General features: G+C 35.5%; 1 protein-coding gene across 9 annotated transcripts in view; it reads left to right on the top strand.

Moving 5' to 3' along the window:
- The first annotated feature begins 507 nt into the window (after positions 1 to 507).
- TRAPPC12 (trafficking protein particle complex 12) overlaps positions 508 to 21,493 on the top strand; it is a 63,714-nt gene continuing 42,728 nt past the window's right edge. For 8 of the 9 annotated variants that reach the window (XR_003256142.1, XR_003256141.1, XR_003256143.1 and 5 more), the window contains exons 1-4: positions 508 to 1,722; positions 7,151 to 7,267; positions 16,775 to 16,888; positions 17,725 to 17,863. Coding sequence is in view for 6 of the 9 variants with exons in the window: in XM_026082608.1 (XP_025938393.1) it covers positions 511 to 1,722; positions 7,151 to 7,267; positions 16,775 to 16,888; positions 17,725 to 17,863 (1,582 nt within the window). In the remaining 3 variants the exon portion in view is untranslated. The remainder of the gene's footprint in view (positions 1,723 to 7,150; positions 7,268 to 16,774; positions 16,889 to 17,724; positions 17,864 to 21,493) is intronic. The other variant, XM_026082609.1, reaches the window with a different exon arrangement.

Raw genomic sequence — 21,493 nt, 5'->3', positions numbered from 1 at the left:
GGGGCGAGGGCCCGGGGCGAGGGCCCGGGGCCGCTCTGCGCGGCGGGCGGGGGAAGCGCCGCTCCCTGCAGCCTCGCTGAGGTCCCAGCTGCCGCCTGGGCTTCTGCGGGGCCGCCCGGGCCGGCCCCGGCCGCAGCAGCCCCCTGCGACAGCCGCGGCTCCGCGGTGGCTGAACCCGCTCTTCCCTGCTCGTGAACGGGGACCGAGTTAGTCTTTGCGAGTAGAAGGCCAAATACCGGTTTTGCATGTGTTTAATTGGAGGCATTTGCTCTTAAATCCCAGTATTTTGCGAGTTGCTCAGAACAGCAAAGGATAAAGACAAAACTTTTTCTTATGATAAATTTATTCTGTGGTAGATACTGAAAGAAAGATGTCAAATAGTGGAATGATTGTATTCTTAAATCAAGAATTTGAGTATTTTTTTAATAATTGAGTTTTGGGATACTGGTTTTGAGTAGGGCTTGAGTAACAGAACTAATTCTTGTGCATATTTTTCTTTCTTTAGTTGCAATGGAAAGTAATGGGAGTAATGCTAAGGATGCTAAGAGCATCTCAGATGAAGAGGACAGTGGCAATAGAGTTCAACAGAAAACTCAGGAAGAAATTCTCTTTCATGAGGAAACCATTGATCTTGGTGGAGACGAATTTGAGTCTGAAGGGAATGAAACCATATCAGAAGATTCTAATAATTTTATAGATAAACTTAATGAACAAATGATGGAGAGTGTCATTATTTCAGATTCTCCAAACAACAGTGAAGATGACACTGGTGAACTTGGTTGTCTGCAGGAGATTGTAGAACAAATGGAAGTCAAAGACAATCAAAAAACACAAGCAGAAGTGGGTAAGGAAGAATTTTTAAGTAATGAGAGTGAAAMTGAACATGAAGAAACACCCAAAGACATTTCTGAGATTGGAACAGATGATCAGGTATCTTTAAAGGAAGAATCAATTCAAGAAGCAGTGAAAGAGGAACTGAAGTTGATAAACAACATTCCTGTTGAAACAAGACCAAATAATACTGATGAAAGCAAACCTGAGGACCAGACATCGTTACCCAGTACTGGCAAACCAACTCCTGAGGCTGAGCCTATCCCTGTGTGTACCATTTTCAGCCAAGCAAACAATGTTAATACTCAGCCACAGTTGTTCCTGCATGATGGTTTTGAGCCTCAGATGGTAAAATCTCCCAGTTTTAGTAGTATAATTGAGACTCCAGTGAAGTCTACTCCACAGGTAGTTCAACCAAGTCCTAGTCTAAGCAAATTCTTTGGTGATACTGTTAACACTAATACTTTAGCTTCTGATTTTTTTGATTCATTTACCACATCCAGTTTTATTTCTGTCAGTAATCCCAATGCAAGCTCTTCAGTCCCGGAACAAATGTCCTCTATTTCTTCCACTGGAGACAGTTCTCATGCTTCACCTGACCCTACTTTTTCTGTAGGAAATGGGAGAACTGAAGCAGGTGGTCCTCCAACCTCTTTAGAAATATCCCAGTCCCCCAAGCCCTTCTCACAAATCCAAGCTGTTTTTGCTGGGAGTGATGACCCATTTGCCACAGCCTTGAATATAAGTGAACTAGATAGAAGAAATGATGCTTGGCTTCCTAGTGAGGAAACCAGAAATGTTCTAATTTCAGTTGCCACACAACAATACAGCACTGTGTTCATAGACAAAGAGAATCTCACCATGCCCGGATTAAAATTTGATAATATCCAGGTAAGAGTCTGTGATTATATCTTAGTCTCTGATTATATTTTAGAAATATTGAATAAGAGCTGTCAAAAGTTTGTACATCTTCTTAGTGCTTCATACTGTTGCCTAAGGTCACCTTGTTTGTATTACTCCAATCCTTATTAGAAAACTTAATGTGACTGCCTACTCATACATGAAAGGACTAAAATCAGATCTGATGTATTCATAGTGAAATTCTTTGGGTCCATTGAAGACTAGTGTTGACAACTTACATAGAATCCAAAGCTGGTTGTGTTTTTAAGTCATTTCAGTTAGTTTCTGCCCATTCTAGTTAGAAGGATTATGTTCACATTTGGAATATAAACTAAACCAGAATGCTGTTCTGGAAAGTCTGAAGGCAGACAGCTTTGTTTGCTTGTGGAATTCACTGTTGCAACCAAGCAGGAAATAACATTTTTCACAGTGATATTCACAGCGCTGTGACCAATGTTGACACTGACTGGAATTGCATCATTTATATCTTTCCTAAACAGTGGAAAGGTATAAGCTGTAGAAAAGATGGAGCCAGTAGCTGGAGCCAGCTACTGGGAAGGAGTGAAATTCCAATTAGATCTTGAAGGGAAGAGTATAGTAGTGGAAACCCATTTCCTTCTCTTCTGTCAAGAGTTCCCAACTGGTGCAAAGGCATAAAGCTTTTCTTCAAAGTTTGGAGAAATTTCGTTCAGATCTATTAAACGCTTCCTGTGAAGGAATTTTATCCTGGCAGCTCAGCAAAGCCAAACTATTTCAATGGATTTTTTTCTTGAAATAGGCAAATCCTACTTTTCCATATCTACCTCTCTGAATAGTAGAATTGTCATCTAGAGAGCTGGTATTGAGGGTTTAGATATTTAAGCCTTAATGGCAGCATAACTAAGATTATCAGTTGGTAGGCAGGGCAGAGAATGGTCTGCAGTAACTTCCCAATCTGCAGTAACTATCAGAAAAGTTTCTGGAGTGAATGAAGTCCAGATTTGTAGCTGAATTATCTGACAAATCTTAAGTTTCCTTTTTCATGTCTGTCACTGAAGCAACAAATGATGAAAGATTTAGACCTGCACCATGCTGCTGCTGCTTCTTGTCTTAGCTTTATCTTAAAACGTTTGTCATCATAGAACTGAATAATTAGCATGAAAGAAAATACTGTAATAATATGCAGCTCCTTCTCTGCTTCATCCCACCTTCACAAAAAATCCCTTAGAGCTTGATGAGTAATTCTAGATTGCAATATTTGTCCCCTAACAACTAATGAATGAAAGGAAAGAACGCTTTCTTCCATGAGCCCAAAGGATAAGGTCCTCCATTTTTACAATAGTAAAATTGGGGGGGGGCTCCATTTTTGCAATAGTTCTTTCTCACTTTCTTCAGTTGAATCAAGTATTAGAAGGTGCTTGCGCTGATCATTCCCTGAATCTGGGTCATATGCATATATGCAGATGCACCATTCAATACGTCATTGAAAAGAAAACATTACAGCTGACCTGCTGTAAAATCAAGGAAGGAATTAAGGGGGATTCCTGCTGCTTTCTTCACTGATTATTATTTATAAACAGCTATAGGCATGTTGGCAGGGAGTCAAGTTTTGAAGGACTTTATGCTTAACACAACTTTCCTCACTTCCAGTTTCTGCTTTTCAGTGGCCTGAGTGCCCTCCTTGACTAGCCTGACATCCTCTAGTTTGGTATCATTGTTCCAGGCGCTTCTGGTACTGTGAACTGTGTATTTAACTGAAATCATAATTGTGGAGTACTTGAGATGTCATCTGGAACATTGCGGAAGGCATGTTTTCAATGTTAAATCAGCATACGACAATGTTCATTAAAGCTTTGGCATGAACAGTTTTGTGATGCTAAATGTTAATGCAAGATGTTAAACCATACAGCATACAGTTAACAAAGAAGTTAGTTGAAAAGTGCATTTACAGTGAACTTTAAGTGCTTCAGGGAAGGACTGAAATTTCATGACCTGTATTGAAGAATGCAGCAGTATTTTTTTTTTTTTCCTCTCACTCAGAAAGTGTTTGTTCATGTTAGAAGAGTGTTGTTTTGAAGTTCACATGAAGCAGTTTAAAAAGAAAAATATTCAATGTTCTCAGTTTCAGCTGTGTGCTACTTCATATTGATCATTTCAAGCAACATTATTTTAGAACACTCATGGATTGTGTCTGTTATAGGTTTTCTGTACCTGTGCTTTCTGAGCTTGGGAACCAGTCAGGAGTATTAATTTTTATGCTCTTTCTATTATGCCTGTCTCCAGCAGTTATTGTCTGCTATCGTGATACCCTTCATTTCATTACAGTTCTTTGTATGTACTGTTTCCTTTTCCAAGGAAGTGGCTGGGAGGGGGTAAAATTTCTTATGTATTTGTTTCATTGTACACACTCTGATTTCAGAGATTGAAATCTTGTTTGTTCATAGGATAGGTAAAGCATCAGAGGTTAAAAACTTTCCAAGTAATCAAACAGTAATTGCAGTCTCATTCCTCATGAAACTAGATAGAAAACATAAACGTATTCCTGTCACTACCTGTGGGAAAGTGCCAACATTTAATATCAATTAAATGGATATCTTTATCAAAGCTAAACTGTATTTTATACAGCTCTTTTTGTGGAGGGGGCAAAGTCTTTGTGGCTTTTTTTCTGCTCTCTGCGCTAACAATTTCCTATCTCAGCTCTTCCAGTGAATGTTTTCAGGCTGCCTTAAATGGATTTTTGCAAACTTTCCTTTGTATGCTTACTTTTTTATGTAGTCGCTTTTTACTTTCACACCTTAATTACTGCATGCTGTTCTAGTTACCACATATCTGAAAGGGTGTAATGGAATTAAAAAAAATTAGAGGAATGGTCAGGAGTGTAGCATTTGTCCACCTAAATGGTAGTGAAATAAGAGTGTTCAGCTTACAAGAAAAGGCAGTGGTCTAAAATTCATACAAGACAGAAAGAAGGTAAATGGAGAATTATGATTTGCTATTTTTTATGGCAAAAGAACTATTGAGTAATAAGCAAAAAAAAAATAAAAGGAGTTACTGCTTTGCAGAGCGTACACTGCTTTTAAGTTGTAGAACTCATTGCCCTTGGTTGTATCTTCAGGCAGAAAAACAGACCAAAATATGAGCAAGACAAATACCATGGGAGATATGTGTATCAGTGAGTATTTAAAAATGATAGGCAGATATGTTCCTTTGCTCAGGTGGACCCAAAACTTTTGCCTGCTGGAAGCTGAAAAAGGCCAGTCTGAGCTTGCCCTGTTTCTTACACTATTTCCGTAAACATCCTCTCCTGCTTGCTGACAGACAGGACAGTGAACCAACCAGACACCTTTACTTTGACTGTGTATGGTTATTCTTATATATTACTCCATTTAAAACCAATAATGTGAATATTACTGCATTTTCTGATAATCTTTCTTCAGATGTTTGCTTTTCTAGATTACATATATATTAAAAAAAATGATATTTTCATTAATACTGCAGAAACAATTTCTGATACCTCTTATTGGCACTGGGTAACTTCTGACAGCATAGGGGATTCCCTTGCATACAGTAATGCATACAGTCCAAACTAGAGAAGTAACCCCCCCACACCCTGTTCTAGATGCTATTAGCAAACGTGGTGACTGAAGAGTTTGCACACAGTAGTAGTGGGGTTCTCAACRTCTGTCAATACATGGTCCATGTTTTTTCAGTAGCTGCTTGATGTTGAACTTGAATTTCTTGATTACCTTTTGCAAATCTATAGAAGTAATTCATAGAGCCTCAAGGATCTTTTGCCACAGATTGGAAGTCACTGAAATAAATTATCAAACAGAGAATGTCTTATACAGAGTTTTTCAGTTTATTGCTAGCAAAGACGGAAAAAGAACCTGGATTTGGACAGTCTTCCTTTTCGAAGCTCCCCTTTGGAAAATATAGAGTTAATATTCTCGAACTTTAAGTGTCTACATTGTAAATGTTTATATCTGGACTGGTCTCTAAACATCTTTTCATAATCAGTTGAGAGAAAACAGTCACTTTTTAAGTTGCAGTTCATCTTGTTTTAATGTTAATAAATATAAAAATGAACATCTCTAGTCTCCCCGTGCACTTGCTGTTTTTATTACAAAAGTCACTCATTGTCCCAAACAGTTTATTTTCTAGCAGACATACTTTTCTCTCCACTGTTTATGCTTATTTAAATAATTCTGTTCTAACTCTAATTAACAAATATGTAATTTTTTTTTAAGTTAACTTGTCTAGTCAGTGGAAAAGTTTTTATTTATTGACAGAAAATAGCCAAATTGCATTTTAAAATGACACCTGGATAGCTTTGTTTTAAAGTCAGTTAGATTTTATTTAAGTAGTGATTGTTCTTAAATTCATAGTTCAGAAACCTTTAGCAAATCTTTTAAATGTCATTTACTATCAATAAAAAGATTGGAGAATTAAATGTGCTAAACACTTCCATCTTTTTCGGAGTTTAAAGTGTTAGATTGCTCAAATTATGCAGTCTTCGTACATGTCTGTTTTTTCTGCATGGGATACAGTATTTCCTACTTTTTGTCCAACCTCAGCCTAGGCAGAATAAGGAAGGAGAGATGGAAAGGAAATGTGAAGTGGAGCAGCCTCTCCTAAATATGATGAAACATAGCTCATTTGAATCCTTTTCTGTGGTTTTGCACACTTCATGGTATATTGTTCTGTTTATAAAACTGAAAAGCTCCATTTTGAGAAACACTTTTTTGCCATTGCTCTCTCACTTTACTTGAAAGCAGAATAGTTCCTTTGTTTTTGAACTATCCCAAAGATTGCCCCAAAACCTCAAACCCTAATGTTTGGAGCTTTTTTAATTTTCAGCCCAAAGTTACTCGTTTGTCAGTTCAAGTTACTGAGCTTCTCAGATCAGCCAATTTTTCTGATTTATTCCTTTAGTTTATTCTTTTGTAATTAAGACTTTTTGTTAAAAGGTTGCTGTTCACTTTGGCTTGTGATCTCTCAGTCAAAGTTTATTTTCTGCCTATACTTCAGGTCAGCTGATCAAGTGCCCTTACATCTTTGGTCATTAAATTGCACCTTTCAACATACTAATATTTACTAGAAATACTTAGTAAAACTTACTGTATTTTGTAAGGTCTTTGAACAGTATTTTGTTAGATATTTGAAGGATAATGAGAAGCAAACAAGTCTGAATGTTTTGATGCTAACTGAAACCTAAATGTTAGAAAAAAATATAGCAAATAACGTGAAGTAAGTCTAGAAATTTTCATTGAAATGTTGCAAATATATATGTATCTATATTCATTTCACACAAAAAGCACTGGAAAATAAGCATTTCTCAAGGTAGAAAAAATATTTTGCTCAGCTTTAATTCAACATTTTGCTAGAATAACGTTAAAAAGTATCTTATATTTCTTCTTTTTTTTCTTCCATGAACACCAAGGGAGATGCAGTGAAAGATTTAATGCTTCGCTTCTTGGGGGAACAAGCTGCAGTGAAGAGACAAGTTTTAAATGCCAACTCTGTAGAACAGTCATTTGTAGGCTTGAAACAGCTAATTGTAAGTAAGAATGTACTTCATTTTCATAATTCACTATATATTAAATACCGTGCTTCCCTCAAGATAATTGGGACCTAATGACTGTGAGAAGGAAATAAAACATATGCATATCTGTCTATTCATGATCCTGCCAAAGTACAGTAGTTTTTGATAGCAATGATGTTGGGTTCTAAAGGACGTAGATGCAAAAGTTAGAAACAAGGTAGTTTTAAATAATGTAAATGGTTTCAAAGTAGATTTTTAATGGCTTTTTTGTTTGCATATAGATTTGTATTTTAATGTAGTAGTTTACTAAAGGTAAGGCATATCAGTTCTTGTGGTAAGCAAAGCTGATGTGATAAATTCAGCCGCTTTAATTTTTTAATTTCAGAGCAGGAAAACTAAACATGTTTCCATTTGTCTTTTTTTATTCCTTCACTTCAAGAAGGTTAAATAAAATACTTCAAAATGAAAGCTTAATTTTCTGTTTGGTAAGACCTTTTCCTTAAAGTAAATATCTCTAACTTGCAAATAGTTATATTTAGTACCCATGTGAACCTTGCCTTGTTCTTTCAGCCACTGTGTTCCTATAYGAAACTCATTATCCTTATGTGACTGAGCCTTATTGAGTCTGTTGAAATGTCAAAATGTTTTAGGCTTATTTTATTTTTGAAAAAATGGATGAAAAATTAATGTGATAAAAAGCCCTGAGGAAGAGTGTTAGGACAGTCTATATTTAGTAATTAATATTTTTTAATTTAACTGTGTTAAATTGCATATAAAGCTCTGGAATGGATGACTTCTCATGTTAGGAAAACTCTAGATGGCCTTCTCAAGTGTTGTTAAAGGAGGTCACAGGAGATTTTTGAAACTAAAGCTGAAAAAACAGGTTTTGATCTCCATCATGGAGATATATATTTTTCTATCCTTGTCTCAATGTTTATCTTAACAGGAGAGTTAGGAAAAAAAACAAAACCTTGTTTAAAAAAGCCTGTCCTCATCTGAACATATGTAGGAAAAGTTCTTTTCCCACCTTTCTTTCTCTTTTCCAGGAGAGTAATTTTGCTGTATGGGAAAACCAAACCTTTTGCTACTGGGCTTGGTAGTTGTTTTCATGTGAAAGGTCCTACTGTGCTGCAGACCTTATACCTTAAACACAGTGGTGTCACTCATATTGTTTTAGCTTTGAGAGTATTCTTAAGCTCTGCAAGAACACTGCTCTCAATTTCAGCATCAAAGCAGAGAAGACAGGAGGCAATCTGCTAACTTCAGAATTCTTGCTGCTGTGGCAGATTTCTTTTAAAACTGATCTTATTATAGGATATTTGGTAAAATTGCAGCCATTCAGGCAGACATCAAGAGGTTTTTCAGTTTTTGGAGCTTCCAACCATTTGCTGATGGCTGTTCCTGAGTACACAGTATAACTATTCCTCAGCTTTGTTTGTACAATTCTGTTTCTTTTTGTAATAAAAATTACAGTTTTATTTATTTTTTGCTTGGTGTTTTGTCCTGAAATACTTAATGTTGAAAATTAATTTCTGATTAGCATCAGTCTTAAAGCTAAAAGTATTCCAGATTTTCTAAGAAACATAAAAATTCCATGTGAGATGATATTAAAAAGCTGTGTGCTATTTACATATACAATAGGCTGGAATGATGTGTAATAAATACTCTGTTACCAGCCACCAATATTACTTTCTTTATAAGTATATTCCAGACCGAATATGTTCAGTGAACATGTGTTTTCATGTGAAGGGCCACTTACAGAGAATATTCTAATTAAGTGTAAAGCTGGAATTCAGATACTAGTGAAAGCTGGGAATTTTGCCATGCGCTTCCCGTAAAGCTAAGATTATGCCTCAGATGTTTGTTTGGTATCCATATGAATTGCACATCAGCGTAAGAATTAATGAGATCATTTCAGTCATCAAATTCAGTCGCTTTCAGCAATGAGCAACCATGTGTAAAGGAGGACTAGTTCAAAGGGATCCTAAAAGTAATTACATAAAATTCGGATGGATTTCAGCTTCAGGCTGATACCTAAATTTTCATGTTTACATGTGAGCTGATGTCTAAACTGTTAGTATAGTCAAGAGAGATCTAACCTATACAGTTATTGGAGACATCTAAATTTAGATGTGTAAATCTGGGATCCCACCTGAAAGTCCCAAGATCTATAACATGCTGTAGGAAGAGACCAGTGGCAGCTGAAACCAAAAATGAATGTTAGGTCCTGTTAGGAAGAAATTTGTTAGGCTAAAATTCCTGAATGATCTTGGGTGAACTCCATCCACCTTATTATAAGTGGGAAGGCAAAAAAAATAAAATTAAATGTGTTTTATGCCTGTCTGCTCCAGAGGGAAATGCTTCATTTGTATCTGGTTACTGTTTTAATCTTGTGTGGATAGGAAAAGTACACTAAATGGGTGATTTCAAGGTTTTTAGTATCAGCACACTATTTCCAACATCTTGCTACTACTAGCTGTACAGAGAACGTGCTTTAAAAAAAAAAAAGCAGCGAGAAAGAAAAGTAAAAGGAAAGTTTTTCCTAATCCCTGTCACAATTTAGCAATTCTGTCCCTGATCACTGTCTACTTAGCAGAAGCTTTGAGGTATGGAATTACTTCAGTGCGGTGTAACAATCACAAAAAATACCACCAAAGAGGAGCAAAGACCTCTCCTTGCAAGGGTTATTAGTATCCCAAATCTTAATACCACAGGCTTTCATCTGCAATTCTGGAGCTTCTCTACTCCACCATACAATCACTTCTCTTAGTTTATTCAGCTGTTTTAACAAATTTAGATGTTCTCCTATGCTGTAGACCATCTTATACCTTAAACACAGTGCTGTCACTGTTACTATTTTGGCTTTCCTGCTTTCAAAGGCTATGCCAGAATTTCGTTTCTTTGGTGGTTAATCAAAGGAAGTCTAATCAATTCTCTTTCAAAATCTTTTTTCTAATCAAAGATAAATCTGCAGCAATGTAAAGCTTTTAATCTTGTGTTGTTTTTTTTAAAATAGTTTTCTCTTCTTAATATTTGCTTCCTCTCCCCTGCTACTTTGTATGGATAGACAGCAGTGATATTTCCATCTCTCAAATTTTATTTTTAAAGGCTAAAATAACTTCTCCTAGTTTTCTCATAATAAATACATTTTCTTAATCATCCTAGCAGCTCTTCTCCGAATCTCCTCCAGTTGAAGTTAACATCTTATTATCACTGTGTAGAACTGAACACAGTATTTAAAATGTTGTCTTACCATGGCATTGTACAAAGGCCCTTTCAACACTGAAAGATTCATGCCACACCCAAAGGAGTCCTAGAAGCCCATTAATTTATTGAAAGGTTGCATCTTATTAGCAGTCCATACAATTGTCAGAATTTTCTTTTTCTGTTGTTGCTTTCAGTCAACTTGCAGCAAAAGTTCTTAGTCCCAGTGGGAATGACTTTACATATTAATGATCATGTTTTACATTTTCCATTATTTTGGCATACAAAACATCTGATTCCTGTTTAGTGATGTGGTCCTACTATATTTTGACAATACTTTCTAGATTACATCTGCAGATACAGATACCAACTCCGTTCACCAGGATCACAAAAGAGTATCTTAAATTGGATTGATGCCAGAGTACATCCTTGAATTAGTAACTTCTCACCTTTATAACAGTTCAAAAAAATTAATCTTACAGATTAAAAGATAATTCTGTGAATAAGATGAAGTTAGTGCTTGCGGCAAAGAGTGTTGGTGACTGAATTCCTTCCTTTGGGATCATAGTGCAAAGTGTGTCTGCAAAAGCTTCTTCAAGTACACTTAGTTGTCAGAAAACAAATGCTACCAAGAAGACAGTAAGCTGAACTTCCAAAGGTGCCCCTTTTCTGATGAGACCACCAACAGGAGCATCGTTTCTAAGACAGGTGACTGTTCACCAGGAACTGAACTCAGATTGTTAAAGTTGGCTAACGAATAGTTGGTGCTGCATGAATTTGGATCCTAGTTGGTTTGAGTGAGATTTGTACTAGGAGCCCAGAGTTGGATACATCCGTGTACTGCTGTTGGTTTATTGAACAACTGCGTTTTCACATTTTTAATTTCTGCTATGTAATGAATAACGGAATCGGAAATGTGTTACTGGTGCAGTAATATTGGGACAGTTCTGCTGCTGAACTGTTTTACAACCATTTTGAGGCTTGAAGGACTGTAGAAGCACTGTAGCAGTCCAGCAATGTAATTCTGTAAATCTCTGTGCCTATCACTGTAGTGATAACTTGTAAATAAAGAGTTACACATCTGTAGAGGCTGTTTATATGATTCAGCTGAGAACAGAAAATCTTGAGGTTTCAGTTTTCAAAATGCTGTATTATTCTAGTACAGGAACATGCATTTGCCTCTGTAGTAAATAAATGTAAATAATAGCCTGTCTTCACAACATTGCTTTCTTTTATAGCAGCAAATAAAAATTATGCATAGAAGATGTAAGCAGCAGTTATGTTAGTTCCTATTACTCCATAGGTTAGATTAACTTTTTACCCTCATTTGAACAAGCAGTACAGTATTTCTTATTACAGACCTTTCTATTATTTTGAATTGCAAAGTGTTTGCAATCATAGGAAAATTACATTTTTTGTATTTGTCGTACCTAAAAAAGACTACTGTATCTTGCCATTATAAATATGCAGTGATTGCTGTAAGTATGCAATAATTTCTTCAAGTTACTGGACTAGGAAAGGGTTACTAACTACATTTTTCTAACTAATGTGAAAGTGCTTTGCCAATATAATTTACAGAAGAGAAGAATGTCATAGCTAGTGGAGGAGGACATTTTAATCACTTTAATGGTGTTGCATGTAGAGTTAATGACTGCCTTTGAGTCGCTTTTCAAAAGAAAAAATCATATACTATTACTTATGCATGTGATTAATGTTGTGCTCTTACATGTGTTGTCAGATATAACAAACTTGGATACAGTGGTATGGCATGCATATTTACTTTAACAAGTTAGAAGTTCTCCTTAAAAATATATGTATTTTATTTTTTATGTTCCTTTACTTCTAAATTGGTGAGCAATTTCCGACCTTTTTGTAGCTGATTTGATAGAAGAGTGGAGACAAGTAGCAGAAACAGTAATCGGGGGCTTGTGGGGAGAGGTTGCATTTCTACACTAAAAAGCATCAATTTATTGGATAGAATTTGGATGGCTTAGCTCAAAATTGTTTTCCTGAGAAGCCAAGTAATGTTATAAATTCTCTTCATGTGTCGAGTTCAGTTTTCATTGAACACGCTTATTGCAGACATCCAGTCTGCAAGCTTCTTTCACAGTTGTACCAGTCATCCCATCTCTTCTACTTGGCTTTTTCTGCTTGACAATACAGTTCCAGCTGGATATTAGTCTTATTTGTTGCATCACCTGAGTTTCACTACCTTCATTCAGAAAAACAATTTACGGTATTGTATACAAAGAAGAAATACAAAGACTTCTGCAGTCATATGTTCTCTAATCTTTGTTCAACCGTAATTCAAAAATCAAACAAAATTAACCTGCACAGGGAGACTTTTAAGGGACATTTACATATGAGATGGTGGCATTCAGCTACTCGGTGGTGTTTTTTTCAGTCTTAATCAGTGAATATATTCATAATAGAAAAGTCTTTCAGGCATTGTGAAAACTCTGATAATTAACATTCTTATGACTTTTTTTTTAAAAAGGAAGAAACATTAAAAATATTTTTCTACTCAGACTACAATTTTGGCTTATATTGGGTCTTTTACTTAACTGGAAATTTTGTTTCTGTTTCTAAAAAATACAAGATTATAACATTTCAATGCCGTTCTCACATTTGGACTATTGCAACATTCTAACTTTAGTTGTTGAAGTTATTTTCTACCCTATATCCCTTTCCTTCGTCACTCTGTGTGAAAAATAGGCTTATTGAAGGCATTGGGCTATACAGACTGCCTCAGTTACTTTTAACTTTGACCAGATAGACCAGAAGCATTACCAGACCTTTGGATGTGGATTTATCAAAATTTATCACTTATTTTTGTGATATTATCCATTTCAGATAGTTTTTAGCATATCTCCTTGTATTTCGTTGTTTTTAATAAAGGAGGATCCTCATAGCTGTACTCAGGTTCTTATTTTGGAAGTGCCAGAACGTAAGCCAGAAGTCAAGAGTTGACCCTCCTACACTGTCAACTTTCCCCTTTTAAAAGTGGAAGTTGTTGTTTGGTTACATTGGAGATGAGATCTAAAGAAGCAGTAAGAAATTAAACATACCATGTTTATTCTGAAAAAGGCATGTCAGGTTTGTGCCCAAGATATGCTCTCATTAAAAAAAAAAAAAATAGAGAGAGGCTCTGTGACACAGAAACTTTTGGTTCCTGCCTGTTGTTCTTAACAGTGCTAAAAGCCTGCAAAATCCTAGCACTGCTGTCTACCTTTTTGATTTAAACTTAGAGTCATTGTATTCAAATCTTAAACTGCTTAAGTACTTGTTACTTACTTTATACTTTTTCATTGAACTTTAATTGGGCTGTTTCCGTCCCTCTTAAAGAAAAATAAATCCTTATAACATGAAACCTGTTTTCCTGGCCTATGCTGTTTCCCCATCTGTATGTAAACCTCTCCCAGGACCTCTTCTGATTTTGTGAGGAACAGAGGTGAGACATTTGATTTAACCAAGTCAGTGTTCCTTGAAAACTACCTTGACTACACAATTGAATGCAAATAAGAAGACTTAGAGTTCTGATTCTCACTTACAGGCTTTCGTACAATCATATTAATTCCTTCAAGAACCATGACTGGAAATTTCCTGTCAGTATRACTAGGAAGTTCTACAATGAGTAATGTGATCACATTGTCTATGGGTGGTTAATCTGCAAGTACCTCCTCTACTGGTCCTAGTTTTGTTATGTGCTCCACAGTCAGAAGTTTCCCATGCAGAGAAGGATGTTCAGATTTTGCTGAAAGGCAATATCTCCATCTTCCCATTTAAAAGATAAACTCTGACTTCATAAAGTCAGAATTGATATGGGAATATCAATTGCACTAAAAATACCTCTGAAAGCTGTAAAGGAAACAGTGTGCTTACTGATTTTTTTTTTTTTTTTACATTCTTTGTTATATGGACTAAAAGAAAACCCAAATCAAGATTAACATCGGGGCTACTAGTGTATAAAAAGTACAGAAATCATCCAAGGTGGTGGCTTTCATTAAAAGAATTAAAGGACAGCAGCATATTTTTTGTGAAAGAAAGATTAGCTAATGTCGTATATGAAAAGAGGTTATTAGTATTAGTATATATTAGTATTAGTATTCTGCCAGGCTGATACTATGTTAGTGAATTATTTGGTAGTAATATCTGGATATCAGCCTTATCTCTTGGAGAAAATGTTTTCACACACTTTCATGCAATGCTGGAGGACCGTGTCTTGATTGCCATGGTATTATTATTTGCCATTTTGTCTTTGGGAATATCCTTCAGTGTTTTTGGTGATACAGCTGAAGCTGTAGTTTCCATGTTTACTTTGAAGGACTATTATGACTTACAGGCAACATTCATACACATTATTTTCAAGAACAAGGAACCCAGGTTCTAAGGGCTGTGGAACACAGGAGACATACAAGTGACAGAACCTGCAAGATTTTGAGGGGTGGCTCGAGTAAGTGGAGGATTTCTGGAAGACTGGCAGCTCTGGCAGCTATAACTCTGGCTCAAGTTGCCAGAGCCAATAATGTGTCCTGTTCATTTCAAATTAAGCTATACTGCTTAAGCTTCCACGGAGATCTATGCTCCATGACCAGCAGACAGCTCTACTTTTGCAATCATGAGGAATATTATGTTTTATTTTCCAGCAAAGACTGCTTTCTCTATGGTTGTCAGACCTGTTTCTGCTGTGTGTCTTCTACTATAAAGAAAAAACAGTCTTTTCTCCATGCCCGAAACAGTTTCTTAAAACTGTAGCACCTAAGCTTGTCCATAAATGTTCCATCATTATTTTTGGACCCTCACTCTCATTTGCRAAGCAAAGTTAAGCAGTGTTAGAGTCTAAGTCTGCTTCTGTTCTAAGGATAATAGGAAATTAATTTGTCTCTGTGGAAAAGGAATAAAGTTCAAGTAATCTATCTCTATGCCTTTCTGCTTTTCTAAGTAGATAAAAATTTATGTTGAAGGATGTTATAAATACATATCAATTCTTGCTCTTTCATAAGGCCACGGAGATCTCATAAGGAAAAACTACTATGCTGTTTCACGTTCATGCTGTCAGTCAACTTCTGCATTTCCAGAATTCAAATTTTTATCTAGAATTTGACGATGCAGGGAGATAAGGTCATCAGTGCACTGTGATCTCTCTTGATCTCTCTTTATAGTTGTCCTTTGAACAACTAGAGCTGCAAAATGGGGGCCAGGGAGTACAAAAACTCTTCAGTTGCTACCGGTAGTTTTTCTAAGGTACTGATTGCACTATTAACATTTTCCAAACTGTAAATGTTAGAGATAATCTAGGAGAATGCTAATTACAGGTGGGTATCCAAACTTTGGAAGCACTGAACTAGATATGTTCTATTCCTTTAAATTTCTTTGGACAACATGCCAGGTTTCTGTTACATTTAGTCATTATTTTTTACTGTATTTAAGAAGCCCTGTTTGAAAGAAATGGTGACTTACTCTCCTGTAACAAGATGTATGGGTTTTATAATAAGCTCCTGGATGCATGTCTCTTGAAACGCTGTTCTGTGTAACAGAAACATATGATGGTTTAATAGTCTGTTTTAAAAGTTTTTTTCCAGTGTTAGCTATTTATAAGGCCACTTTAGTGTATACAAGGTAGAAGCATTAATATGATGACAATATGACAATATAGTATGACTTATCTAACTAGACAAGATTTTGTTTTATGAATGAAAAAATATATTTAAGAATATTGTGAAGTTTCAGATGTTTATATTTTGAAGATGAAACTAATTTTATCTTTCTGGTTTTATTATCATTTTATGCATTAAATTATTTCTTGTCCTCTGTGCTTAATAATAATTACAAGAATTCTGTGTTCTGGGCAATGTTAGGAAACAGTTTCATGAAATACACTACATTAAGGGTTATAGTCTGAAATACTGAAGTCAGTGGGGCAGGAATAGACCTTAAATACATTATAATAGTAGAGTAACTTGGATACAGTCATTGAAATATGGCTGGCAATTTTTTTCTCCTTTTGAGATAACAATATTTTGAATATTATGAGTAGATTAGCAAGTGTGATATAGCTTTAAGTTAAGAAATTCATAGGGTGGTGTGTATTCTTTTGTTTTAGCAATCTGATGATCTTAAAGTGTATCTCACTCTTGACTTCCCTTTTTGCCTAATTACACATGCAGCTTTGACAAATGACATTCTGCTTCTCACCAGCCAGCTTTCCTGACCTTGTCATTATTACTGATGGGTAGATGTAGCTGCTTCAGGCAAAATAAGCAGCTGTGTGTTTTAGGGGCTTTATTTTTTTGCTACTTACTCTTTTCTTTTTCCCAGAGCAGTAAAAACTGGAGGGCAGCAGTTGACCTGTGTGGGCGACTTCTAACTGCCCATGGTCAAGGCTATGGAAAAAGTGGACTACCTACTAACCATACAACAGATTCTTTGCAGGTGTGTTCAAAACTACACCCTCTCACCCTTTTTCCAGAAATATTCACAGCAGCATTCTTTTGAACATTATCAAACTTCTTTTCCAAATTGTTACCTAAAAAATAAGCTTATTAATGCGTTGTAGCAAGTCACTTTTGCTGTTTGCCTATGTAAAGTAGGTCTTCATTTTAAACAAAATGTTTTAAAAAAGTAAAACTCTATATTGAATGCATGTTTTTAAAGATAGACTAGTAAAAAGAAGTATGCTTTGCTTATCTTAGAAGGCTCACTCTGCTGACATTTATGGACTATTATAGTTTATGAACTCTGTAGTAAGGTTTCAACCCAAATTAATAAAGGTTCATGAAACTTGACAATTGTTCTACTTTATGAAATGTGAACAGAGGACAAGTCACAATGCTGGCCCTAGTAACTATCAAGATCATGGAAATTCACCAAAATCATAACAGATGTTAAAAATTGCATAAAATTGGAAAAACATTTGAAACTTAGATTGATAAATCTTACATGCTACCTCAATCAATTTAAAGAGAGATGTTCTAATTTTGAAGCAGGCTAGTTTAGTTTGTAAACTTCATCTTCAAAAACTTAGTACCTTTACAAACAATTAAACATCAGTCCTTTGGGTTTGGTTATTTTAATGACCTTAGGAAAAGTATTCTGTGAAGAAGCATGTGAACATAAGTAGTGATTCTTGTCACAAAGTATCATAGAAACTCTTTACTCAGCTTTGTCAGAAATATTCAGAAAATTGAAATTGTATTTGGATGTGCCTTGTGATCGAAGCTAATAACAGACCTTGACTTTTGCTTTTTTTATATGTATTTATTTTCTAGCTATGGTTTGTGAGACTGGCATTACTGGTAAAATTGAATCTCTTCCAAAATGCAGAAATGGAATTTGAACCATTTGGAAATTTAGACCAGCCTGATCTTTATTATGAATATCACCCTCATGTATACCCTGGACGAAAAGGTAAGATACTGCTTTTATAAAGTGCTTTTTATTTCTGCCATGAAAATATTGTTTACATTATGGAGGTAACAATAAGAGGAAAACTGCTCTGTCATAATACAGAAGGGCAGTGTATTTCATGACGCTGATAAAGCATTGATTTGAGAGAGGAATGCTTTTGGTAATTAAATATAATAAAATATTATAGTTTAGTTCTAGTACCTTTAAATTAAAAAAGTAATAGTTCATTTCAGCCAGAAGCAGGTTGTTAAAGACAACCTTTTGAGAGTTTGTAGAAACAGAATCTGTAAACTTTTCCTCTTAAATTTATTCAGGTACTATCAATAGGCTAAATTTACAAGAGGAAAAAGATATATGTGAAGAAGATTAATGAGGARAAAGGAAAAAAAAAAAAACTTTGATACAAAGAGTAAGCCAAATGTCAGTACTTTGAGAAAGTTATAAGCAACTGCAAATGCTTCAGTGAGCAGCGGAAATAATGATCCTGGTCTTTCTCTCCTTTATCCATCTACCAATTTTCACAAAACATTTAATACCTTAATATCTTTAAAATCTTTCGACAAATTTGGTTGAATTTGGTTAAAAGGTTCAAAAGTTATCTAAGGAGTCAAATACCAAATTCACATGGTCTCATTTGCTTGGAAAACCAGCTAATAACCTATTCAATATGTATCTCCACTACATAAGAAACTGTTGATGTTTTAAAAGTGTAGAATACCAAGTACAGTATGTATTTAATAAGTATACTTCTCTTAAGCTCCAGATTACTCTTCAGAAAAGGGTAGCATCTGTTAAACAAAGCAGTTTGTCCATTGACTGAAAAATGTTGTTTACTATGTGAAACAGTGGTTCTGTGAAAGTAGAATGAATGTGATCTGGTTTCCTATGGCTTTAGGTATTGTAGTTGGAGGCTCTTTTATCTGATAAGATGCGAGTTTTTGCTGAAGTTTTTCTGTGGTTAGAGTACTCAACATTCTAGTCAGTGTGAATTTTCAGGTATCTAATAAAGATTTAGCTTATTCTGTAGTTTACCACACAGTGGGATGAAAAAAAAAATCTTCTGTCCAACAGCTATTTTCTTGTTCACAAAACTATAGGAAATTAATATGAAATTAATAACTCTTGAGCTTTTTCTATGTGTCATTGGTCCATAGATACAGAAGTTATTAATGGATGAGGGACAGGTTCACATTCGCATGTCCGTGCATACAACGAGATAATGCAGGTCTTATTTTCTTAGGTTTCCTGATTTCTAGGCTTAAAAAAACCCTTAAAATTTAAATATAGAGCTAATTTGAGAATGAAATTTTTCCTTAATAAAAAAATTGGTTACCTATAATATTATTTGCTAAATAAAATGTTTACTATATAGCCCACTGATGAAGAGGAAAAAAAAATCACCAATCACACTTATTTACTGTACCCCTAGATTGTTCAACTAGTTCCATTATCCAGGATATTCCAGTCCTTCAGGAGTCTAGATATGAAAAACTACTATTCTTAAGAGCAATTTCTCTCCTATTCCATGTCATTTTATAGATCTGTTTTTTTCTAAATCTGTGTATTTTCCTCTGATACAAATACATTGTTGAGTGATCTTGCTATTCTTTGGCTTTCATACTTGAACAACCACTCATGAGATGTTTGTAAGTGATACAGTTGTAATAGACAGGGCCATTTGAACCCTCTGAAAAATTTAGTACATTTTATGTAAGATGTTGATAGTCTTAATGGGTGAAGCTAGAAAGATGGCATCACAGATTTTGAGATTGCTAAGCAAGGGCACTTGGGATCAAGAAAGTTCAGGATCTTTCACGGAAGATTGTTTCATCCATTCTGTGGTATTAAGGGTCCGTTGTAACCCAGCAAGACCGATTTTGGCTTCCTAGAACAGGTAAATCTGACCAAGTGAGTCAGCATCTTTCAGACAATCATCTTTCTTGTCTTTAATATATTCAGCCCACTGAGAGAGCTGTGTGTCTTTTAACAGTGAGGGAAGTTTTGGTCATCAGGTTGGACATCTTTTAGGAATTAGCTAAATTCTGGCAGTTTTGCACGTGGTGCAGTGTTGCACAGAAGCAGCAGCCTTCCCCAGGGCAGGTGAATGTCTCTGTCAGCAGCAGTCTTACACTTTTCATATGGGTCAAACTGCATTTCTTCTGTTGTTCTGCTTGGAACTCCTACCCAGAAGGAGTATTCAAACGCAAGGCTCCCACTAGAATGAGTGTCCTCATTGCTACAGCACGGCAGATCCCCAACTCCCCAGATGGACTAGGGGAACTCCTGGGATCTGTTCCTTCTATTCCATATATTGGCTTGGAGTGAATTCTCAACCCTTTTCTCTACAGTTTTTTTTCTGACTTACCAACATTTTCATGCTTTATAAAAACTATCTTTTTTCATCCTTAGTATTTTGGATGGCAGCAGAAGAGATTATGTTTTCTCATCTTTTTAGTGCCAGAAATATTTACTTATGAAGAGAATCCTTGCAGTCCATTTCAATGTTTGAGGCACTTCAGTCCTCAGGGAAATACACACAGCCGCAGAATATACGGACAGCTCTTACGCAGTCTGGCCAACTGTTGTGGGCACTCTTCATGTGACTGACTGTGGAAGCCTTAAGTGCTTCTGTCATCCCTTTGAACCCTAGATCCAAACTGTCTTTCTTTGCAGCAACCACTCAACAACAGCAGCTGTTTCATACAAATTATAAAGGCATCTGTGGTAAAAAGGTGAGCACCAGGAAAAAGTTATGTCTTATTATTACATATTGGAGCTATCAAAGCTATTAAGTTGAAGAGAATATGACATCATGCTTCACTTTATATTTAACAGTTGAACATACCAAACCAGACCATAACCTGATCATCTGTAAGGAAAATAAGATAGAAGTTGGATGGAGCTGACTTACCAATTGCATCTATCTAGTATGAGTACAATGTGATTAAGGTGTGGGAACAGCTATCAGACCTTCCTTATGTAGCTTTGAAGAGAGATAGAGAGATGCTATCTCCAGAGACATGCAGAAGAGCAAAAAAATTCCCACTCTGACCAGAATTGAACTACACAGCATTGGATTATGGATAAAGGAATTTAGTATACATGCCTCATTAACCAGCTAATTTAAATAATAAAATAGATATAAATCATTCATGTATTTTGGTTGAAATGTATTAATGTAAATCCACAAGATACTGCTGTTTGGTAATTTTACATACCATTTTGTGGTGTAACAAGCATAAAAGGAAGATTTTTGTTTAATCATTTTAATTTTGATTGATGATATATAAATGAAATAAGTGCTTAAAATTAATTTTAAGAAATGAGTATAGATATAAATAAGGTACAGATTAATTGTAATAAATTTAATATTGTGCATAATTTCTTTATATTCAAAGTACTCATAATAAAAAATGTAATAAATTAGGAATTTTTCTGTTTTCTGTTATCGGGCTAAGGAAAGCTTATATCCCTGAGCTTCTTAGAACATGAAGATAGTCCCTCATGCATTCATCTCTGAGAAACATACCTCAAAGGGTTTACATTCCACGTAAATGCAAAAGGGGTGAAAGATGTTTATCCATCAATTTAACTTCTTTTGGCCAATAAGGTCTTTTTAAGTTTCCTCCA

Source organism: Apteryx rowi, unplaced genomic scaffold (assembly GCF_003343035.1).
Source record: "Apteryx rowi isolate R43461 unplaced genomic scaffold, aptRow1 scaffold_585, whole genome shotgun sequence".
NCBI lineage: Eukaryota > Metazoa > Chordata > Aves > Apterygiformes > Apterygidae > Apteryx > Apteryx rowi.
The sequence above is the reverse complement of the archived record's forward strand: the minus strand, read 5'-3'. Positions and strand labels throughout refer to the sequence as shown.